This window comes from Dendrobates tinctorius, unplaced genomic scaffold, assembly GCF_039654945.1.
Source record: "Dendrobates tinctorius isolate UK_male_01 unplaced genomic scaffold, ASM3965494v1 ptg000016l, whole genome shotgun sequence".
In the NCBI taxonomy this organism is placed as follows: Eukaryota; Metazoa; Chordata; class Amphibia; order Anura; family Dendrobatidae; genus Dendrobates; species Dendrobates tinctorius.
This window is the reverse complement of record NW_027361684.1, coordinates 1,319,485-1,343,979: the sequence shown is the minus strand read 5'-3', so window position 1 is coordinate 1,343,979 and position 24,495 is coordinate 1,319,485. Positions and strand designations below refer to the sequence as shown.

The window sequence follows — 24,495 nt, the reverse complement described above, 5'->3', positions numbered from 1 at the left end:
CACTTCACTGTCAGACTCGGGGACGGCTGTTCCTGCCTCGGCCACTGGGAGGCGCCGTGGTCCGCCCGTGAGTTATGGTGGTGACAGAGAAGTGGCTCCTGCGCGGGCATCTGGTGGGCGCAGGCTCCGCCCCTCTGTCAATCATCAGGGGGTTACTGCAACTCCATCTGGCCTGGTCCTGGGGGCGGCCCTAATGACATCACCAGTCCAGGAACCTGTGAGGGATGACCTGATCCCTCAAATACCTTGGGACTGGTCTTGCAAGCCGCCGGATATATTCTTGGTTCCCCTGTGTGTTACTTAGTGATTGATTTCTGTTTGACTCTGACCTCAGCCTGGATTTCTGACCCCTCTTTTGCCTGACGATTCTGTACTTCTGCTACTCTCCTGGTTTGTGACCTTGGCCTGGATATTCTGACTCTGCTACTTCCTAACGATTCTGTACCTCTACCGCCCTCCTGGTTTTTGACTCTGACCTTGGCCTGAAATTGACTCTGCTATTGCCTGCCGTTTTTGTACTTCACTCTGACGACCGTCCTGCTCTGGCCGCTGCTCCTATTCAGACAGTACCTCCTGGGTTCTGTTGTAAATCCAGATCCCTGTATAGGGGTAAAGGGTATCAGTGTTTCTCGGGGTGTTGCCTGGCTGCAGCCCAGAACCGCAGACGGACGTTACAAAGGATTGTATGAGATACTTTGTCAAATGCTTTGCTGAAGTCAAGATATACTATATCTACAGCATTTCCTTGATCCACCCAATCAGTGATTCCATCATAGAAGTAAATTAAGTTAGTCTGACATGACTTTTTAGTTACAACCCATGCTGACTCTGTTTAATCACTTCACTCTTATCTAGGTACTGACATACATGTTGTTTAATAATTTGTTCAAAGATCTTTCCTGGTATAGAAAACCAGGAACTACTCATCACCTGCCCAATATAATCCCAACAGTGAAACATGGTGGTGGCAGCATCATTCTATGGGGGTGTTTTTCAGCTGCAGGGACAGAACAACTGGTTGCAATTGAAGGAAACATGAATGCGGCCAAGTACAGAGATATCCTCGATGAAAACCTCTTCCAGAGTGCTCTGGACCTCAGACTTGGCCGAAGGTTCACCTTCCAACAAGCCAATGACCCTAAACACACAGCTAAAATAACAAAGTGGCTTCGGAACAACTCTTTGACCATTCTTGACTGGCCCAGCCAGAGCCCTGACCTAAACCCAATTGAGCATCTCTGGAGAGACCTGAAAATGGCTGTCCACCAACGTTCACCATCCAACCTGACAAAATTGGAGAGGATCTGCAAGGAAGAATGGCAGAGGATCCCCAAATCCAGGTGTGAAAAACTTGTTGCATCATTCCCAAGAAGACTCATGGCTGTACTAGCTCAAAAGGGTGCTTCTACTCAATACTGAGCAAAGGGTCTGAATACTTATGACCATGTGATATTTCAGTTTTTCTTTTTTAATAAATTTGCAAAAATTCCTACATTTCTGTCTTTTTTCAATGAAGATGGGGTGCAGAGTGTACATTAATGAGAAAAAAATGAACTTTTTTGAATTTACCAAATGGCTGCAATGAAACAAGCAGTGAAAAATTTAAAGGGGTCTGAATACTTTCCGTACCCACTGTACATAGGGTGTGCAGTTTGCAAAACTGTGTGCAATGAGATGGAAGCCTTATGATGTGTCGGCATTCATAGTGCAGTGTGCACTCTGTGTGTGGCTGTGTGCCTGCAGTGCAGTATGGTGATGTGCAGGCAGCAGAGCATGTGTGTGTGTGTGAAGTCTGTAGGTGGCAGAGCATTGCATGTAGTTAACCAGTTAATGTGACCTATGGCATGTAGTCACAGTCAATCATACAGCTAATGCTGATATTTAAACGATACATGTGGGGGCCTTTGGTACATAGCCTTACCTGACCCCTGTATGTTTAAATATCAGCATTAGCTGTATGATTGACTGTGACTACATGCCGTAGGCACATTAACTGGTCCTTTTTTGAGCACTTGCTCTCTATTCTATGACATATGTCATTTTTCTAGGATTACCGGTTGTGTGTCATATACAATTTTCTCTGACTGCCTATACATAATTGATCAATGTGATCTAGTGTAGGTGGGCCAACCTGGGCTTCTGTGGGTGGTTTTGTGCTCCACATGGCCCTTTTTTTTGCCAATTTGTGCATGCAGTATTCCCTTTCCCCTTGTTTCCATGTAATTCTGTGTCCATGCTTTTTATTACATAATCATGAGTAAAATTGTGTTTTTATTGGACTTCTTGACTGCGTTTGTATTGGCTGTTTCAGGGGAGTCACATATGCAAACACATTTGTAAACATGCACTGCTTTTTCGCTGATTACTTCGCCCCACACACACAAATGATACACCATTTGAAAGGTAAACTTGCCCCCTTCAGCAAGAAAAGAGCCAAACAAGCCACACATTCACAATTTTATCATTAAATACAGTTTAAACATTCATTTTCATAAACCTGCAGGTGGCACCTCAACCGTAAGACATTTTTTGGCCTCTACTTATCAAACCAATTTATTGTATTACCAATCTACATATATAAATACCTGTCTGTGTTCATCAGCTCATGAAATACATTTACATTTGACCAGCTTGCTTTTACTGAAATTGCCTGCGCCCCCGACGACCATTGTGCGAAAATTTTGCACGGGCCAAGCTTGTACTTTCTTAAAATAATGTGTTTTTTTTCTATATATAAGCTGTTTGGATTACCATATTATTTTTGCAGTATTCATTAAAGCTTTGGTTTATATTGGAATGAATAGGAATTGGATAACAAGAGTAAAAAATGACTGGACAATAATCAGATTTTAACCACACTGAGCTTTATTGAAATGGAACAAATAATTTTTTTTCTTTCTTAAGTAAATTGATTTACAGTCAGTGTAAAATTTTCACTTCATTGTTAAATTGCACATATTTCATAAGTAAAAATACTTTTCTGTTTCATTTTCGTACTTAAAATACATATCAAGGACCTGAACTTTGTAGGCAGTAAATGAAAGGTTAATAAGATCTGGATACGAAAACCACAGTCAAAGTTTAGAATTCTTAGGTTAATCAGTAGTATCAGAAATGACAGCCATTGCGCGAAAGATAGAAATTGGAGGTTTGTAAACAATTTTGACTTAAGGTTTATCCACTGCTGTTGGACTGATGGCAGCGATAAACTTTACTGAGCTACACCATTACGAGTGACATCAATAGTGTGGTGCATTGAGTTGCACGCGAGTAGATAGATGATTGCTTGGCACTTCAAGTTTTCTGGTAAACCAGGAGTGAGTATTCCTAATAAACCCCGTACATTACTGTTTATTCACCGACACTGCTCTGTGTGGCAAACAGCACCCAAACCATATAATTTAATCACATTTCCTTTTATTGTCTAAAGTTGGAAGATTCTCAGGCTTGACCCTAAGAGAATCAGACTTTGTATTGAAAAACAATGTAGCTCTGACTCTTCAAGCAAGTTGGAAAAACTTCTCTTCTTCGAGGTCAGACACTATATGGATAAAGGTATTGGGACACCTACATATAATACCTACAGGAGCTTTTATGATATTCCATTCTAAATCCATAGTAATAAATATAAAGTTTGTTCCTTTACTGGTAAAGTTGCTTCTACACCTCTTGGAATGTTTTCTACAAGATTTTGGAGGTGTGTGCTAAGTTTTGCCTATTGATCCAGAAGACCATTTGTTTAATCAGGCATTGATGTTGGACGAGAGGGCCGGGCTCACAATCTCCGTTCAAGATAATCCCAACTGTGCTCAATGTGGTTGAGATCAGGCACTGTGCGGCCAATCAAGTTCTTCCACACCCAACCATATTTTTTATGGATCTTGGTTTGGGCACTGTACACAGTCATGGGGAACAGAAATAGGTCTTCCTCAAACTGTTTCTACAAAGTTGGAAACTACAATTGTCCAAAATGTCTTCTACGCTTTAGCAAGACAACCTCATGACATTATCCCTCCTCCAGCAAACTTTACAGTTGTCACAATCCTGTTAGAAAAATAACATTTTCTTGGCATTCACTAGACCAAACCCAGGTTTATCCATTCGACTGCCAAATAGAGAAGTGTGATCTGTCTCTCCACAATGCACAGTTCATTGGCGCAGTGCTTCACACCACCCCATCCCATGCTTGGTATTGTGCTTGGTGATGTAAGGCTGCATACAACTGCTCGGCCATGGAATCCATTGCCATGAAGCGCCTGCTGCAAAGTTTTTGTGCTACTATTAATGCCAGAGGAGGTTTGGAGTTATGGAGTCAACAGAACTTTGGAGACTTTTACGCACTATGTGCCTCAGCACTCAACAACCTCTGCAACCTTCCATGGTCTTCTGTTTCAGGACTTACTGTTTCTGAACTCTTCTGCTTTTAAATAATAAAACGCACAGGTGATTGTGGAATATTTAGGAAGTAATTGTTATATTGTTGGTGTCCTATGATAGGGCTACCCTCTTATCACTGAGCTTCTTAGAATTACCCATTTTTGCACAAATCTATGAAAAGGCCGACTGCATGGCAAGGAGCTGGATGTTATAAAGGTTTGGTAATGGGACTAAATTTGATTAAGACTTGTGTCCCAATGGTTTTGTCCATATAGTGTATGTTCCATGATGACAACCCCAAGTGCCAACAGAGCCAACGATCTCCAGAGTTTAATAAGTCGTACCACCATGCACAACTGTTTAGCAATGAGGCATCTTTAGGGCTGACACAATCCCTCTTTTCTCATGAGCGAAGTGGTCCTGGACATTGTCCTCCCTCTTCACAGGCACCACAATGTTAAATACAAGTGAGGAAAATGAGTCTGATGGCCACGATTCACTCTTCTAAGCCTTGGGAAGAGAATGTTTGGCAGTATTATCCAGAACAAGTAAAGGCCTTTTTGATTTTTTTTTTTGTTTTATTCTGGAGTCTTTTATTTTATGGATTTCCCTGTATTACATTAATAGAAAGGAGATATATGTGATCTTGATGGTGGCACAAAAGTCGAAGGGTGAGAGATTGTCTGGTTAACCATTGTTGCCCTAGCATGCACTAGATTTATGAAGCCGAATAGCTGATTGGATGGTGTCGTTTAGTGCAAAATTGTAATCTAAGTTCAATATTAGTGTCAAAGAAATAAAAAAAAGGAAGACATAAATAAATAGATAAATAAATAGATAAAACACATATTACAAATATTGGAATCTTTCAAATCAATTTTTGGGCATATCCATTGAAAATTGTTTAAAGTGCTGACCGTTAAGAAAAACCACAGAGCGCACAAATGAGATCTCCAATATTACATTGTTATCATAAAGCAGCATCTCTTCTGGAAATTCACGCTCGCACAAGATATCAAAGTATAAACCTTTTATATATATATATATATATTTAAATAGAATATGTGTACATAAGTAGAAATCATCTGATCGCAAGAGAATTGCTTGGTGCGACACTAGATACTAACACTGGTGGAATGTACCGGAACTCGGATTTCTCTCAAATACTGAAAAAAGGCTGAAATTCCTTTAAAAAAATTTGGTCCTCACCTCGTACAGCGTGAAGTCACTGTTTATTTATCAAAATGGCGACCTGTTCAACCGGTTATTAAATGGGGTGATCAAATGGAAGATTTCACATGAGATTGTTTTAGCTTACTTCTTTGTGGCAGTGCTGGCTACATTGGACCCATTTTCAACAGAAAAAGCTTATTAACATCCTAAAGCTGGCACCAGACGTAACTCTAATGAGAACCGTTAGGTCTTTGGTGCTAAAATGAACTGTTCTAATCAGCGGAAAATCAAAAGGTATATTGGACCTGATTTTAATTTTTTTTCACTTACGAAGGAAAAGATGTAAATATGTAAAGATTTCCGACCAGAGTAGAGATATTTCATAAAATAACACAATATATTTAAAGATACTTTGCTATGATCAGAACAATTTGCCCATTGATATAAGCTCTGATTACAGTAGAGGTTACTATGACGTGTCCTTAGTTTTGAAGAATTTCCACGTTCAGGAAATTTTGGAACCAATGGAAAGGATTCTCATTTGTCTGAGAACACTTGATCATTACCATGGAAGGCAACATTGTCACTTAAACCCCTTAAAAGGAATCTCTCAGCTGTTTTGACCTTGCGAACAGCCGACAATGCTAGACAAGAGAGGTGTAGAGGCGTTAGAAATATCTTTATGTACTGCTTTATTTGCGGCAATAATGAGAAATAATGAGAAATTGAAGTTTGATTCTGGTGCACGGCACCTTCTCCTGCATTCTGGGGGTCACTAAGGCTGAAGTGCTCTTGCTTCTTGGCATCATTTCCTCTATAATCTCTCCTGTTTGATAATGAGTGATGGTTGTAGCGTCCAACCAGGAACACATTACAGTTTGTTATTTGAAAGCATAAGTGGGGTGTGTGGAGCCTTAAAGGTGTATCATTTGGATGACAATGGAATATAAATGTACAATCCTATAAAGCTCATATACCTATTCTATCCTTCCAGTTATTAATCCTCCAAGTAGCCTCTCACAACCGCTTGACCCACTGGAAGTACGTCTCACATCTCTCTGATGAGCAGGGTGCTGACTTGTACTCCTGACTCCCTTTGCCCTACATCCTACAATGCTTTATCCATTTAACTACTATTGCAGATTTCAAACACTCACTCTGCAATTGTATATATATATACATACATACATACATACACAATGCATTCGTGGATAGATCCAGGCATGAATTACTGTGTGCTGTTCTAAGCTCTGTGTCTATATAACTATGTCTGTGCAGGTGGCAGCCCAAAGCACTTCCTTTAATCTGTCCAGCCTGTCTGTAGCTATAAACAGATGACTCTTGACAACAGGCAGTGGTCAACTCAACTACTCAAAAAGGAGATTCTTAGAAACGTATTAATCCAAACATAACATTTTTTTTATGATGAAAATATATTATATATACAATCTGAAACAACAGTGACCTTTCATTATAGAGAGATGAGAGCACGTAACCCTTAGGGAGTATCTTCAAAGTACTTGCAGGACTGGGGCCTTCCAGAATTAATTTTTTTTTTACTAATTCAGTTTCTACATTGGTATAATAAAGTATGTTTATACACCTCTACACATCTCTCATCTAGTTTTTGGAGTTGTTGACTAAGTTCCTTGAATCACGGAAAAGATTTAAAGGGGTTGTACATAAGTAGGAAAAAGGTGTCTTCTTTGTCTTTACAGAAACCAAGCCACACTTATCCATGGCTAGCGGATGGTGTTTGGCATTGCAATTCATCCCCAATCAAGTGTATAAGACTGCAGTGTAATACCAGAACGCAGCCCATGGACATCAGTTTTGCTGTTTCTAGAAAAACAAATCATGGACAATCCCTTCTATCTCGTGAATGATTTGGCAAATTGTTTCAGTAAATTAGTACAAATATCTCAGTAACTTTGTGTCTGAATAGGCTCAGGAGTTAGTCATCATAAATGTTGGGAAAACGTAAACCGAAGACAACATTAAACACTCAAAAGAGAATCGCTACGCTCTTTCAGGCTTAATATTCATCTTCTTTGCTCCCCGAATGTCTTTGTTCCTGCTTTCTGTCTTCAAGGATGAGTACAGCAAGTGGATATAAAACCAGTCTGAATGTCTTCGGGATTTTCCACTATATATTTACAAGCACACTTTGGCATTGAGTTCGCTAAAATAAATCAGTGGCTTATTTCTTGTGTACATCCTCGTGCCGTATGATTTTATATGTAATCCAGTAAAAGATGTTAAAAATGAGGAAGGCCAGTGGAAAGGCAGCCCGGGATATGGTATCAATCCGTTTTGCTCGATCAACAAACTTCTTCTTGATGGACTCGGCATCCTTTGGTGGTGGAGGGGGAAGGACTGGTGGGGCAGCTTTCACGGCAGTGCCATCTTTTACTTGCAGGCAATGACCCATCCCATATCCACTAAAGTTAAACCGACTCTCCCGGGACATATCGTCATCCTGAAATTAGAGAGAGAAAAGAAGATATTATATAATTTATCATGCTTCAACTAATTCTTGACATCTTGTTAAGGGTCACTAAACCTACAATTTTTGAGAGCTTTATTTTCTATGAAGTAGAATTTTATCTATTTTTGTGTAAACGGGTTTTCCACTCAAAAATTGTTCAGGTCTACTTATTTACAGGGGTCTCTCTGGCAATTTACAGGGGTCTCTCTGGCAATCCTTTGCACCATGCCGCCAGGTGTACTACTGGTCCCCCACCATTTCTGTACATCACAGTGCTGAGCACACTTCCAGTGCTCATTGCATTACAGCATCATGGCGCCAAAATACCACTCCCTCCAACTTTATCTAGAGAGAGTAGGAGGATTTGGCTTGCCTTAAGGAGGAAAAAGGGTGTAGAACGAACTAGAAAAAAAACTGCTTCCTGTGATGTACAGTGAAGAATGAATTAAATGGCGGAATGTTGACAACTAAAAAAAATATTTTGGATGGAAAAACTCTTATTTTATATTTTCAGTAAGCTTAGTGACAGGAAGTTCAGAAAAATATTTACCCCATGATCACTACTCCAACTTATAAATATCGAGTTTTCAGATCCTCTGGCTAGGTTGTAGTAGCAGTATCTTTTATAAGGTGAATACAGATGTAGTCACTACTATCTTGAAAAATGACACAATAAATGTTTGAGATTTTGTGCAATGGTGCCTATGAGAATTGGGAGAATTTTATTTAATCGGAAATTAATTCTGCTCCAATTCTACAAAAATCTGTATTATTCAAAATATATAGTTCACTCACAGTTCACACATCTCCAGCCAAGCCCACTGTTCGCTCTCCCACCTACCCACCAATGGTCTTTGGTGCCTCCTCTTACAACTGCCATGCGCTGAAGTCCCTGTGCATGTTCAGTCACGTCCAGGGACTAGTCGCGATCAAAAGTCTCGGCCTAAAATGCATGTCATAAGGTTGTGATGCATCTCGTGACTTAAAGACAAGTACCGCAACATTAGGACATACACTCTAGGATGGTACTTCCGACTGCAACTAGGCCTGGAACGTCTCTGTGCATATACATTATAATTCTGCACATTCTGACCCAGGCATGGCTGGAAGTCCTGGTCTAGCTTGAAGCTACCCAGCATTTCAGCACACGGCAGTGGTAAGAAGAGGTGCTGAGGACATATGGGGATAGTGAGTAGCAGAGATGCGCTGTGAGGTGAATATTACTGTAGTGGTTTTTTGTTTATTTTACATCTTATGTTTTTATGCCCTGATGTCTCTCCAGACCCCAAGGGATAAAAAGTGATATTTATTTCACTGAGAATAAATTAGCTGCAAATTAAACTTTCTGGTAAAATCTGCTCAATTTGGTGAATTCGAATCACGTCTGATCTTCTCATCTCTAGTACCTATGCAATTTTTGCGTAGAGTATACATTGTCATCGCAAAAAAATGATCGTCTGCTAACGCAACACTTGCTGTGCTACAAAGACAGCATTGGAGACCACTCTTGTATAACAGCTGTACATTTGGTTGGGGGCTTCGTTAAATTCTAACAATACTAACAAAAGTGCACTTTGACATTGTGTTTGGCAGATCAAATTTTCTAAATCTGAAAAAGATGTTCAATCACATTTTAAACAAGCATCTTATTTAATAAAGTATTGCCTGGTCTAAAGAAACCATTCTCATATATCCTAATAGAGAATTTAGCATTAATAGAGGGGTCCTCTGTTCAGAATCTTCATCTATTAGCCAGAGTAGAATGGAAAATCTAATATGTCAGCACTAAATCCTACATAATGGATGGCACTCCAAGGAAATAAACAGGAATAGCAGAGGAACCAAACAATGCAGAAGTCTAACCATAGGTGTGCCTAAATAGGAATTTCATAGAGACTGCAACTATTTAATAAAACAGGCACGTCAGGAGAGTTGTTAGTTCTTCTATAAAGAGAACATTCATTGTCGTTTGTCCACCTAATGTGCACTAAGACTTATTACATGACCTGACCATTACGGCAAATATACCTGTCTGCTTTTTCAGATGCTGCATAATTGCCTATCTTCATTACAGTACCCCTTGCTGCGCTGCGCATGCAGAGATAAAACAAGGAAATGGATCATGAGCAAAACTGTAAAGGAGGCAGGTGTGTCGTATAGTAGCTCAAAGGTGTCAACTAGAGTTGAGCGAATATGTTCGGAATCGGTCGCTGAATCTGAATTTGCCATATTTGTGCCATATTGGTACCCTATTCATGCCGAATTTATGTTTGATGGTCGGTTCTGAACATATTTGTTCATTTCTACTCCCATTGACTCCAATGACGGTTGGCTGTGTTTGGTGAATATTGCAAAAACAATATTTGCCGCCGATCATAATCGGAACTGAATTTTGGAAAATGTATTCAACTCTAGGTGTCAACCAAGTCAAGAGTTGGACACCAAACTATCTGACTCTTCCGTACAATGCCAAATCAACACCCACTTGACTCTTCAAACGTCATTGGCATACAAAATTTTATAAAATTTGTCAATTTTGCGGCATCTGAAAGAGCAGACAGGTACATAAGATTGTCAGGCCATGATACAGTTTAGATTGGTAAAAAGGTCTGATAGTTTGTCTTTAATGCCATCAAATACCCCCCCAAACATAGACATGAATTTCAGCACCATATGATACTCTATATTTCCCACCATTGATGGTAGAAGAGTATTACTGTGTTTATCGATCTACATCTTTCAGTGCATATATAATGATACATGTGTGACCTATATTCTTACCCTTTTTTTCCTGCTTTTACATTAAAGTGTTGATAAGGGTATGTGGGTTACAAGGTTATAAGGAATCAAATCAGTCAGGAAAAGAAGAGTATCATAAGTGGAACCCTAAGGGGACTGGAGATTGTGAAATTGTGATTGCTTTTGCTGCATGAGTAACAGCAGGGTTGTCCGGGAGAGATAACTACGATTGTGCAGAGAATGTATTATAGATGGAAACAGCTTAGAAATCCATTGCTTGAGCAGCAGGAATTAAGGGAGATTTTTGCTTTCAAAAGTGACACGACTCTCCACTACTCCATGGAGGACACTGAGATACTAACATCACCACCTATGGAATTGCCAGCACCATATATAGAGAGGCAAAAGGAATCTTCTGACACCTCCATACACATTAGATAAAAGTCAATCAAACCTGATGATTTTGACGGGATTGCCAACAATCTACTGTATTTAGGGGCCTGCTGATTGTCCCCTCGACAAATTATTGATGTGGTGGTTGGAATTCAATTGGGTGATCCTTTTGTTCAGCGGCCACATAAACTGCTGCCAGATGATTTTGGCAGTGTCTCTTGCATAGAGAACACAGAAGCGGTCAGCCGAGCCGAGCTTTCCTATGTATGGGGAGGCCAAGAGAGATGGCTGTCAGATGGCAGAGTTTGGCTGACAGCTATATTAAGGTTATAGGTTGGGAGTTCACAAAATATTTCTAATAAAAAGAGTTAAATCAACAGTTTTCTCAGTTTGTTTGTAACACACTAATTATTGAGAGGCTACAAATAGACTTCAACCATTTCTTCAAGGCCAATAAGTTTTATGTATTATGTATCAATAGGTCAAAATGCATTGATTAATCCAATGAAGTTTAATGTTCTTTATTGAGTTCTCTGCACATTCATAATAATTTAGGGTTAGTCAGTCTTCACAAAAACATACTTATTTTTCTTTCAAATTTGACCTCCAAGCCCCTCACTCCCACAGTTTTCCTCTTCTAAAATTGAGATGAATGGTGGTCTGACCTTTTGGTGGTGGATGATGGACATTGTCTCTGTGTTGTAGTGCTTAAAGGGAATCTGTCACCCATTTTTTGTGATATGATGTAAAGATATCATTCAATTTAGTGTCACATAAGCATTATAGCGGTACTTTTGATACCCCCTGTCTTCTCACCTTTGATACATAAATACCGTTTTTAGCTCTCCTGCGGTGTGTTAAAATCTCCATGGTCCGGTCTGATGGGCGGGGCTTATTCTCCTTCTCTCCTCCTCTGCTTGGCCTGCTGTACGAATTGTGATCTGTGAATATCACAGATCCCGTAGAGTTGCCGCGTGTGCGCATTGAAATGGCCTCTCGCGCGTGCGCAGTATGCTTTGCCCAAGTGTGGGCAAAGCATAAAATCAGTATTGCGCATCCTCCGCCGACATACGCCCTTACGTTCTATGGCCCAGAAGTATCACAATACTTCCGGGCCATAAAACGTAATGGCGTATGCTGGCACATGCGCAATAATTCTTAAGTGACACTAAATTGAATGATATCTTTACATCATATCACAAAAAATGGGTGACAGATTCCCTTTAATATGGATCTACCACCAGGAGGACAGCAGTGAGTAATGACATTTTTCTATTGGGAGCATTCATTGCTTTATTGTCTCCTACTCTCCACCTAAGGCCGGGGTCACACTTGTGCATGGCATTTGATCCGAGAGCATCAGATACGATATGCCAATGACCCTCGGCTCCTGCTCTGCTGCGAGCAGGAGCCGAGTGTCATGCGACTGTGCTCCAAGCCTCTCACACAGAGTAGACTGGAGCACAGCTGCGGAGGCAGAGAATCTATTTTCTCTATCTCCTCCATTGCCAGCGTCGGCATATAGCGCACAGCACTCCGATGATATCCAAGTGATGTGCGCTGTGTCACTCGCACCCATATGCTAATATGGGTGCAAGTGTGCCGAGACTCGGCCGAGTGACGGTGCAAATCGCAGCATGCTGTGATTACACTTGGATGCTGAACACGGCCGAGAAATATAACGTTTATGGGAGCTGTCCCATAGATTAATACTGGTCCGAGTGCTATGCAATGTTTTATTGGCATAGCACTTGTCCGTATTCCTCGCAAGTGTGACCCCGGCCTAATGCAACAACTTCTTCCTGCCTATTATAGTAAATATAGCTTGAAGAAATGGTATACCCTTGTGTAGCTCAACAAAATTATTGCATTACTTTCTTCTATTTTTTAGTAAATGATGAGAGGTGGGGCGCAGATTACACAACTAATTTCTTGTCTCATCCATTTCCAGTAGCGCAGGTTCCTAAGCAGCAGGTTGCGAGGAAGCCTCGTAAATCTGGCTCTCCCTCCACTCTTTAGTGGGGCTGGCAATGTTGGGTTGCCAGGGCAACCACCGCTCCCAGATGACATTAGTCCTGGTAGCCTCTTTAGAGATTTTTCCAGCTTTTAAACCTCGTTTGAAGATCAAGGTACATCCTTGCCTGGCTATCATTACTGATAGTGGCGCGCCCCACAGGGTCGTGGGGTACTCGGTACTGGGCTGGTCCTTCAGGGAATGTCACGGCGGCAGTGACCCGGTCCATGGCCCTGGGCGTCCATTAAAATAAATGAGGAGGAAAGTTTATAGGGTATAAATTCCTGACGCCACCCGTGGAGTTCGACAATAAGGGGATGGCCGACGCTGCCTAAGGAGAGTGCTGGGGCCATTGGTGATGCAGCAGAGTTGTTACAGCTCTCCACGGGTAGAGCTAGGCCCCAGGGCAGTTAGTGTTCTTATAAAGGACAGTGATGTTGGGATGCAGGATGGAGGGAATAATGAAAACGGCAGACACATGAACTGTAGTTTCCTTTACCTTTGCTTGATCGTTTGGAATGCAGACCGGAGCACTGCTAACAGATGGAAATGGAGTTCCAGACAGCCTGGAAGCAATTTAGGGTCCCCTAAGCCAGATAGAGTTGGAAGCCTCCATGCTGCACTGTCCTCTGAGGTCCTTGCTGCTTAAAGCCATGTGTAAGCACCGTTCCTATTCTGCTGTGTTCCGGACTTTGCCCTTACTGTTGCCCTTAAGCCTGGCTTCATTCGGCCATACTGGTTCCTGTGACATCACCGCCTGTTGGTCCCGCCCGCCGGGTTTAAATAGCTTTCCTGGACGTGACTACCTTGCTTGTATATCTCGTCCTGTACCTGATCTGCTAGCTGGGAGTTGCACGCTGTGCTACCTCCTTCCTTCCTTCTGAATCCACCTGGATTACCTGCTGCCTAACCGCCGCCGCCTGGACCTTCTGACGGTGTCTGCCTGAAGGCTCCTTCCAGCCCTGCCTCCACCGCTCACCGCTCCTACAGCACTCACGGTATGCGCTGAAGATCTTGACTGCTGTGTGCGTTTCACCTGAGAGACTTATCCCTGCTACCTTTACACATTCAGTATCAATTACCTAGTGACTTTCTCTGCCACTGCACTGTGCCCGAAGATTCCCCTCCCGCAAGGGAGAGGGCTAAGTGACTATCCTTGCCTGCATTCTTAAGACTTTGTCTGCTTACATCTACATAGTGCTGGTGTACAACTTGCTATCTACTGGACTGAGTTCTGCTGCTGTTACCACTGCTGTCATTGTCTGGCTCCGCCAGCACCTGTGCTGTTCTGTGCTGCTTGTTTAATACAAACTACTTTCACGTATACCTGTGTCTGTGACTCTATCATCTAGCCACTGTCTTCATAGAAACCTATTATACATCATTACAGGATATACAAGCCACCAATATGGAGACCGCAGGTGTAGAGTCCCTGGAGAAACGTGTAAGCAAGCAACTTGCTTTGATACGGCAGGATGTGGCAGGCATTAGGACCCAGCTGGACACGCTGGAGCAACGTATCGAACACAACGCCGGGGCAGCAGAGGCACAGTTGCAACGACTGGCAAATCGGATTACGGCGCTGGAACAAGCAGCTCCCCTTCAGGGTGATCGTGTTCTGGCGTTGGAGCAAGCGATTCCTATGCAGCTCGATCGGATTGCTGCTCTGGAACAGGCCCCAGCCGCGCAGGTAGCAGGTGCTGCCCGGGATACTACACCGACCTTCCCGAAGCTTCCACCCTTCCGGTTCGCTGGTGAGAGGGATAAATTCCGAGGATTTTTGAACCAGTGCCGGATCTTCTTTGCTGCTCATGCCCCACAGTTCACTACTGAACGCTCCAAAGTTCTGACTATAGTCATGCTGCTGTCTGGTAAGGCGCTCGCGTGGGCCAACCCTTTGATTGAGACCGACGACCCCCTGCTTAACTCTATGGACAATTTCATTGCCGCAATGACGCAGATGTTTGATGACCCGAACCGAGCTAATACTGCTGAGACGACGCTGCTGACCCTTCGGCAGGGGAAGCGTTCGGTGCTGGAGTATGCATTGGACTTCCGTAGATGGGCTTTAGACACCACCTGGAACGGGGCAGCCAAGCAGGCCATCTTCCGCAGGGGATTGTCTACGGCAGTTAAGGATGAACTGGCACGCGGGGACTAGCCCGTGCTTCTTGAGGACTTCATCAATCACTGCATCCGCATTGACAATCGACTCTCCGAGCGCAGACAGGAGCGCTGGTCTGATCTACGGTTTAATAACACTGTTCCGTTCTCTTCTCCCTCCAGAGATGTCACCAGCAGGAGGAATCCCGAGCCCGAGCCCGAACCGATGCAGGTGGATGCCATACGTAGAAATCCTCCTGATGCCTGCAAGGAGCATCGCTTTAAGGAAAACCTGTGCTTCTACTGCGGGGGGACCGGTCACTTCATCTCCGAGTGTCCAGTCAGGAGACGTAAGACGGCTGCAGCTATCATTGATTGTAACTCCGAGGCGGGGGAGTCCTGCGTCCTAGATCTGAACAATTCGGGGGGCAGAGACAATCAGAGAGACCTGGACTTTGCCGATATGAATTCGCTGGCATCTCTTCCATTGAACGCAGTGGTGATCTCGATGACATCCGTCGTTTCCTCCTACTTCGCTACTAAGAAGAATTCCCACTATTACCTATCCTTGAGGGTCTGCTTCCAGGGTCGGTGTGTCGAGAGCGCCGCCATGTTGGACTCCGGGGCCAGTGGGAACTTCATGGATATCGCGTTTGCAAGGAAGCATGGAATCAGGGCACTGAAGAGGGAGTCGTCAGTCTTGATGGAGACAGTAGATGGGTCGCCACTTACATCTGGACCGGTAACCATGGAGACTGAGTCGGTGAAGGTATGCATTGGAGAGGAACATGTGGAACATTTGTCCTTTTTACTAATATCTTCTCCTCACTTCCCTATTATCCTGGGGTTACCTTGGCTCCAGGTTCAGAATCCTCGCATCAACTGGGAGACCAGGGAAGTGCAGTTCCCTCCAAGTTCTAACAGCAACCCCGCTATTCCTAAGGTCGCTGCTATCCCCAAGGTAGTAGCTACGACTGAGGGACAATTACCACCGGAGTATCAGGATCTGGCAGAGGTATGTGACAAGAAGAGGGCAGATATGTTACCTGCCCACCGGCCTTATGATTGCCCGATAGAACTGGTATCTGGGGCGGAGATTCCATTCGGGCGTATTTACCCTCTGTCTGGTCCTGAATTAAAGGCCTTGAAGGACTTCATCGACGAGAATCTCGCCAAGGGCTTCATCCGACCGTCTACTTCTCCTGCAGGTGCACCAATCTTCTTCGTGAAGAAAAAGGACGGGGGTCTGCGTCCTTGCATGGACTACCGTGATTTAAACAAGGTAACGGTCATGAATCGGCACCCGCTACCCTTAATCTCTGAACTACTGGAGAGGGTGAAGCAGGCTAAGATATTCACCAAACTGGATCTTCGGGGAGCCTACAATCTCATGAGAATTCGGTCTGGAGATGAGTGGAAGACGGCCTTCCGCTGTCGTTATGGACACTTCGAGTCACGGGTCATGCCGTTCGGACTACGAAATGCTCCTGCAACCTTTCAGCATTTTGTTAATGACATTTTCCGAGATGTGCTTGATGTATTTATGGTTGTGTATCTCGATGACATTTTAATCTTTTCCAGTGATCTCGAGGAACATCGGCTCCACGTGAGGACAGTGCTGCAACGCCTGCTGCATAACCATCTTTACATCAAATTGGAGAAATGCGAGTTCCACAGGGCAACAGTGCAGTTCCTCGGTTATGTCATCTCTCCACAGGGTCTCCAGATGGACGATCAAAAGACCAGAGCGATCCAGGAGTGGCCAGCGCCTGGATCGGTGAAAGAAGTTCAGAGGTTTGTGGGATTCGCCAACTTCTATAGGCGCTTCATCCGTAACTTCTCTGAGATTGTGGCACCCATCACCCAACTGACTAAGAAGGGGGTACCGTTCCGGTGGACTCCGCAAGCCCAGGAGGCGTTCACACGGCTGAAGGACAAATTTGTGTCGGCTCCCATCTTAAGACATCCAGACCCAGACCTGAGCTTTACTCTTGAGGTGGACGCATCGGATGTCGCCATCGGCGCAGTGTTGTCACAGAGAGGAGGTGAGAAGGCAGTTCTTCATCCTTGTGCCTTTCTTTCTCAGAAGCTATCCCCGGCGCAGAAGAACTATGACGTAGGGAACAAGGAGTTACTGGTGATTGTGACGGCATTCAAAGAGTGGAGACACTTGCTGCTGGGGTCCTCAACTCCGATTACAGTTCTTACCGACCACCGAAACTTGGAGTTCATGCAGTCCGTAAGATGTTTGAACCCACGTCAGGCACGTTGGAGCTTGTTTCTAAACCAATTCAACTTCATCATCTCCTACAGGTCGGGGGCACGGAATGGTAAGGCAGATGCGCTATCTAGGATTGCTGCTCCTGAGGAAGTGATTGAGTCGTCTCCTAGTACTGTTGTGTCTCCCGCTCATTTCATCTCTGCAATCCATCATCAGGATCTTCTGTCTGAGATCAAAGCAGCATACGCAGCAGATCCGTTGCTAAGGCAACCTACCCCCGAAGTAAGCCTAAAATTCAGTGGAGGAGTGTGGTTACAGGAGAATCGGCTGTATGTACCAGAGGTGACAAGACTTGAAGTCCTCCGACTGATCCATGATTCTAAGATTGGGGGACATCGTGGAATAACGAAGACCCAAGAGTTCCTGGCTCGGTACTTCTGGTGGCCTTCGTACCGGAAGGACGTGGAGGGATACGTGTCATCCTGCGAGGTATGTGCTCGGTTCAAGACGCCTCGTGCGTCGCCTTCCGGGTTGTTACAACCCTTGCCTATACCATCTCGTCCCTGGAGATCCATCTCAATGGACTTTATTGTTGAACTACCGGTCTCCAAGGGTAAGAACACCATTCTAGTGGTCGTGGACCGCCTCACTAAGGCAGCACACTTTATCCCTTGCGCTGGATTACCCACAGCAAAACAGACTGCAGACTTGTTGATTCAAGAGGTGGTCCGTCTGCACGGGGTCCCGGATGAGGTGATCTCGGATCGTGGGGTGCAGTTCACGTCTAGGTTCTGGAGGTGTTTCTGCGCGGCTCTGGATATTAGAGTAAGTCTGTCTTCGGCTTACCATCCACAGACCAATGGACAGACGGAACGTACGAATCAGACCCTGGAGCAGTACCTCCGTTGCTACTTAAGTCATCTGCAGGACGATTGGGTAGATCTGCTTCCCCTGGCAGAGTTCACATATAACAACTCGCAGCACTCCTCGACTAAGGAGTCACCGTTCTTTGCTAATCAGGGTTACCACCCAAGCATCTTGCCGCAGTTCCCCAAGGAGGCTGCAGTGCCTGCTGTGTCTGACCATCTTTCCTTCTTACAGCAGAATTTGGAAGCTCTAAAGACCACCTTGACGACAGCGCAGGAGAGGTATAAGAGAGAAGCAGATCGTACCAGGAGGCCGGCTCCGGTGTATAGGGTGGGAGATACGGTCTGGTTGTCTACCAAGAATCTGAGGGTGAGGGCACCGACTGTCAAGCTTGGACAGAAGTTTGTAGGGCCATACAAGATCGTGGCTCTAGTGAATTCGGTAGCGGTGCGTCTGAAATTGCCCCCTGCCTGGAAGGTTCACCCGGTGTTCCATGTTTCCCTACTAAAGCCAGTTGTACCAAATTCCTTCCCAGGGCGTACTTCCTCTCCTCCAGCTCCAGTGTTCGTTGATGGACATGAACAATATGTCGTGGAGAAGATTCTGGATTCACGGATCTTCAGAAGGAAGCTGCAATACCTGGTCAAGTGGCAAGGATACTCTGTCGAGGAGAATTCCTGGGAACCGGTGGAGAATATTTGTGCTCCGCGGCTGCTGGAGCAGTTTCATCTAAGGTACCCGGACAAGCCTGGTCGAAGATTGTCCGGAGGACATTCTTTAAGGGGGGAATAATGTAAGCACTGTTCCTATTCTGCTGTGTTCCGGACTTTGCCCTTACTGTTGCCCTTAAGCCTGGCTTCATTCGGCCATACTGGTTCCTGTGACATCACCGCCTGTTGGTCCCGCCCGCCGGGTTTAAATAGCTTTCCTGGACGTGACTACCTTGCTTGTATATCTCGTCCTGTACCTGATCTGCTAGCTGGGAGTTGCACGCTGTGCTACCTCCTTCCTTCCTTCTGAATCCACCTGGATTACCTGCTGCCTAACCGCCGCCGCCTGGACCTTCTGACGGTGTCTGCCTGAAGGCTCCTTCCAGCCCTGCCTCCACCGCTCACCGCTCCTACAGCACTCACGGTATGCGCTGAAGATCTTGACTGCTGTGTGCGTTTCACCTGAGAGACTTATCCCTGCTACCTTTACACATTCAGTATCAATTACCTAGTGACTTTCTCTGCCACTGCACTGTGCCCGAAGATTCCCCTCCCGCAAGGGAGAGGGCTAAGTGACTATCCTTGCCTGCATTCTTAAGACTTTGTCTGCTTACATCTACATAGTGCTGGTGTACAACTTGCTATCTACTGGACTGAGTTCTGCTGCTGTTACCACTGCTGTCATTGTCTGGCTCCGCCAGCACCTGTGCTGTTCTGTGCTGCTTGTTTAATACAAACTACTTTCACGTATACCTGTGTCTGTGACTCTATCATCTAGCCACTGTCTTCATAGAAACCTATTATACATCATTACAGCATGCTTGAGCCTCTGTTCCTTATTGTCCTAGTACTTGCCTGTATGGCAGGCAGCTGGAGCCTATTGCAGGTGTCGCTCCTTTGTGGCGGCTCTGGACTCTGATATGCTGCTGTGCCCCGAGTGTTTGATGGGCAAGAGGACCTGCAGTTCCCTGCCCTCTGGATTTAGCTGCTGGGACTGTTGTACCCGTGCAGCCACTGACTCCAGTTTCCGGTTTTAGAGCTCTGTTCTGGGGTAAGCTTGGTCACAGCTCCACTCCCCAGCTTTTCCTAGACTCCTCTCTTCCTCTGTAACTCTTCTCTGACTCAGACTACAACTCTAGTCTGGGGATGAGCTCCTCACTCTTCCAGTCCCCACCACTGACTGCCTAACCCCGCCCCCAGGCCAGAACTACCAGGGAAGCTCCCCTAAAACTGGGTTTTGAGCTCCCCCTTCCGGTCTGGAGTCAGGGAAAGTGTTGAATGCTGATGTTACCTGACCAGGGAACTCCTCCTTGCTTCCAGGTATGACCTCACCCCCTGTGAGGGAGGCAAGCCACTGTGGCAACCGGACTCCTGGGGTGCCACAATAATCTATGGACACTGTTTTTACGCCTGATCATAAGCTTAAAATTGCCCTTGTTCCTAGATTATGCTCATTTATCGTCCATTAGATTTTTGCAGCTACAGAGTCCAGCCTATGGTTTTGTCTAAACAATTGTCAATCCATGGCTGCATTCCTGTAACTTCTTTGCTTACAGCCCACCTGCCGCTAATGGGTGACTATACGGGGAGCCCGACTGGGGAAGACCACACAAATGCAACTTAGAGGATCCACTTCTCATTGACGCACAAACTGTGAGGAGGCCACTTCTGTTTGAAGCAAAACGGCAATGTGACTTAATATCAAGATTTGCTGGCCCCATACTGAGGTCTACTGGTAGATCATTGTCTACTACTTAGTCATAATGTTTTTAAATGGTTTGTTCTGAATTGCTAAAGTATATAGTTTGAAGTTCCATCTGGGGACCATAGATGGTTGGTGTCAAGTTTATTCGTCAACTTGTGCTGCTATTTAAAGGGAACCTGTCAGCCGATTCATCTTACCCAAACCATGGGCAGCATAAATCAGAGCCTGGATGCATGATTGCACCCACATATAATTCTCTTTGAAACACTCCAGCGTTTCAGAGAAAGTGCTCCACTAGTGCCGTACCAGGTGATTTACAGGTCTCTCTCAAATGGGTACATAGGTAGACATCTGTCAATCACCTAGAGAAGTGCAGGAAGAAGCAGCCAGGGGCAGCACAGAACTAGTCTCGTCTTCTTCAGCTATAGACCCCGACCAGACCTTCAATCCATATTTTCTCTGAAACGTCACAGTCTAAAAAAATATATATGCTGGGGTTCAATGATGCACCTAGACTAATTCATGCCGCCAGTGTTTTAGGCAATATGAATTAGATGACATGTTCCCTTTAAAAGAGTATCACAAGTAAACCAAGAAAAAAACTAAGCAAACAAAAAAATGAAACATTTAGTAGTGGTTGAGTCATCCTTTGGGAACGGTCGCTATAACAATTAGACAACATCCTATAATAGAGTTAAATCTCGCAAATATCTTGAAACTGCAAATCGCCCTTGAAGATGTTTCTGTTAAGCAAACAAGATCTTATATTATCTGGCAATAAACCATGTAAATCATTCTAATTAAAATGTCAGCAGCAGAAAACACATCTGATGCATAAGCTCTAGGCTGTCATAATGACTGTCCAAAGTCTATCTATTAAACACCTTACGGGGGTAAAAGTTAATTATAATCTTTTGTCAGAGATGCAGCGGATCAGGTTTATTAATATGTATGCAATTTTCTTGAATGTCATTAAACAAGATTGTCTAGCGGCTACGGGAAAAGAGGATTTCATTCCAAAGATTGACTTTCTTGCTCTGTGTTTGCACTGTAGATAGATGGTGACATAAATACACAAGTATAGCACCATAAATATATAAAGGCAGAAGAATAATTCAACACACATGCAGAATCAGAAATATCCTATTCTTGTTCTAAAACAGCTTACAGTACTTTGCTGCCAAACTGTTACATTCTCAGCCCATATGTCGCTGCTCTTTTTCCATATTCTCTGCCATTTTGAACAGATTTGCAGAAGCTTGTGCATTATGTTAATATATCCATTGGGTATGTGTGAGTGTATACAGTTGGAATTTGTGCTACAGGCTGTCCGCTGCGGTCTGGAGAGACGTGCTGCATGTCCGCCTCCGCGGGTGAGCCGCTTGCAGCAATTACCGATCGTGTGCACATAACCTTACGGCATGCAGTCCCATATACACTGAAAGTCTGCAGCTGCATCCCCTTACTATCCCTTTTTTCTCTCGCTTACTTTTATTGAGTTATTTTAAACAAGTATACTGGTTTGTAATTAAGTCTTTGAACAGTTAAGGTTTTATTGACACATCATTTTTATTCTGGTAAGTGCAAAATCGGAAGGATTTTCAACCGTATGTTGGATCAGATCTTCATCCAATTTCATTTGGTGTCAACAAGTTTTTTTCCTAGCGTTAGTCAGTGAAAAACATATAGCACCCAGATGCAACTTGGATATCATACGTGTTTTTTTTTTTTAATGCAAATTGGATCAAAATTGGACACTGTTCACTTATACACAAACACACGCACACATCACACAGACACACACACACACACACATTATATAAACATACATTATATACACTCATACCCTTCTGTTAAAAGAAAAAAACAAAATGGTCACTGAAAACTTAAAGTGACAAAAATAATTTTCCTTTTAAATTAACTGAATATTGACTGATGGGAATCAGATATTGCTTTTTAATTTTGGTTCAACATTAAAAAAAGCTAATAAAACTGTCCTGGACAAAAAATTATGGTAGCTGTAATAAACACCACTCGCTCCCGACACTTGTGCCTCGAATGCGACAGAAAAAGGGTTCTCCACATCCCACTCAATCGTCCACTCGCCTATCGCATTAGGCCTACTAAGGCCAATAGGCCAGGCTAAGTGAACCGGACAAACAGTTCTCCAGGCAACACTTTACGCTTCAACCACTCGCCTTTTTACCAGCCCAGTGAGACGTCTTCACGGGGCAACACACTGGTGCACAGTTCTGGACTTGCACTTTGGCTACATGGTAACACAACCAACCTATTTACTCTCCTCTATATCATGGGCACGTTAGAGCAACGAGAGTCAAACTGGTTGACGTTTTGATTAAATACTGTGCTTGAAAATGTTTCAAAAGATGGAAAAATAAAAGGATATACATGCAGGCCATGTCACATCTCCTCTCCACCAGGACCTGCTTCTGCGACATCTGCTTCTGTCGCCAGGCACCACCGTGTAATGTCCATTCCGCAGGTAGCGCTGCTGATTGAAGAGATGTTGAAACCAGAAGCTCCAGATGGCACAGGCTTTGTCCCACCACTTAGAGTTGGGTGGCTGGGGCCTGCAGTGCCTTCCAGTCCAGCAGTATTGGTGTGTACGCTGTCCAGCTGAAGTTATCAGTTCCCTGCTCCTGCAAATTGGAGAGCACCACACCCTATTTAAGCTTCCAGCTTACTGCTGGAAGCTACCAGATAAAGATTTGTGCTTCCTGAGTTAGGTCCGTGGTCTCTTTTCCTGTGTTGCATTTCTGTTTTCCCGTTTTGACCTCGGCTTGTTTATTAATGCTTCTCCTGCCTGATGATTTTGTACCTTTGCTGCCCTCTTGGTTTTGAACCACCTACCTGACTATCCTTCTTGCCAGCTTGCGCCAATGATCAGCAGCTGACTCTGTGACCCAGGGACCCCTAAGTAAGTCCAGATCCCTGTATATAAGTTAAAAGGTGAAGCCCAGGGCAAATGCATGGATCTGGGAAAGAGTAGCTTGCGCCAAACCTGTTTGTAGTAGCAATTTTAGAGCTGCCAGCCGACTACTGACAGAGCCACCATACAGGTAGTAGCAATATAAAATAAAAGGATTAAAATACCAATACATCTTAAGAATTAGGTCTGTGACTGTGAGCACTTCTGGTGGAGGAGAACACTGCAGGAAATATGGACAGAGCTGCAATATATGTTGCTTCTCCAGGGGTTTGACACGGATATTCATTAGATGACATATTATAAAGGATCTCACCAGATCCCGCACTCCTCCCTCCACTGAGGTAAGAGAGGAACGGCTGATTAGATTAGATTTTAATCCAGTTTTATATCTCACTAGCTGAAGAGCCCAGCGCTGCCCGGGCATAGTAACTAACTACGGTTAGTTATAACAAATTATAGTGATTATATCTATAAAAAGCTGAGTGTACAGCCCCGCCCACTCCACATAGCCACATTCACTTCAGCCAGAGCCACAGGACTACTACCACTAATATCCCACATCATCCTGTCAGAGCCACCAGCTACTACCCCTAATATCCCACATTATCCTGTCAGCCAGAGCCACCGGACTACTACCCCTAATATCCCACATTATCCCATCAGCCAGAGGCATCGGACTACTACCACTAATATCCCACATCATCCCATCAGCCAGAGCCATCAAACTACTACCCCTAATATGCCACATCCTAACT

The 24,495-nt window shown here is 44.2% G+C and overlaps 1 protein-coding gene across 1 annotated transcript in view; it reads right to left on the bottom strand.

Annotated features, from left to right (window-relative positions):
* Nucleotides 1-2,842: 2,842 nt before the first annotated feature.
* Nucleotides 2,843-24,495, bottom strand: part of GLRA2 (glycine receptor alpha 2) — a 267,688-nt gene continuing 246,035 nt past the window's right edge. The window contains exon 9 of the mRNA XM_073565226.1: nt 2,843-8,029. Within this exon, the coding sequence (XP_073421327.1) occupies nt 7,751-8,029 (279 nt within the window). The 3' untranslated portion in view covers nt 2,843-7,750. The remainder of the gene's footprint in view (nt 8,030-24,495) is intronic.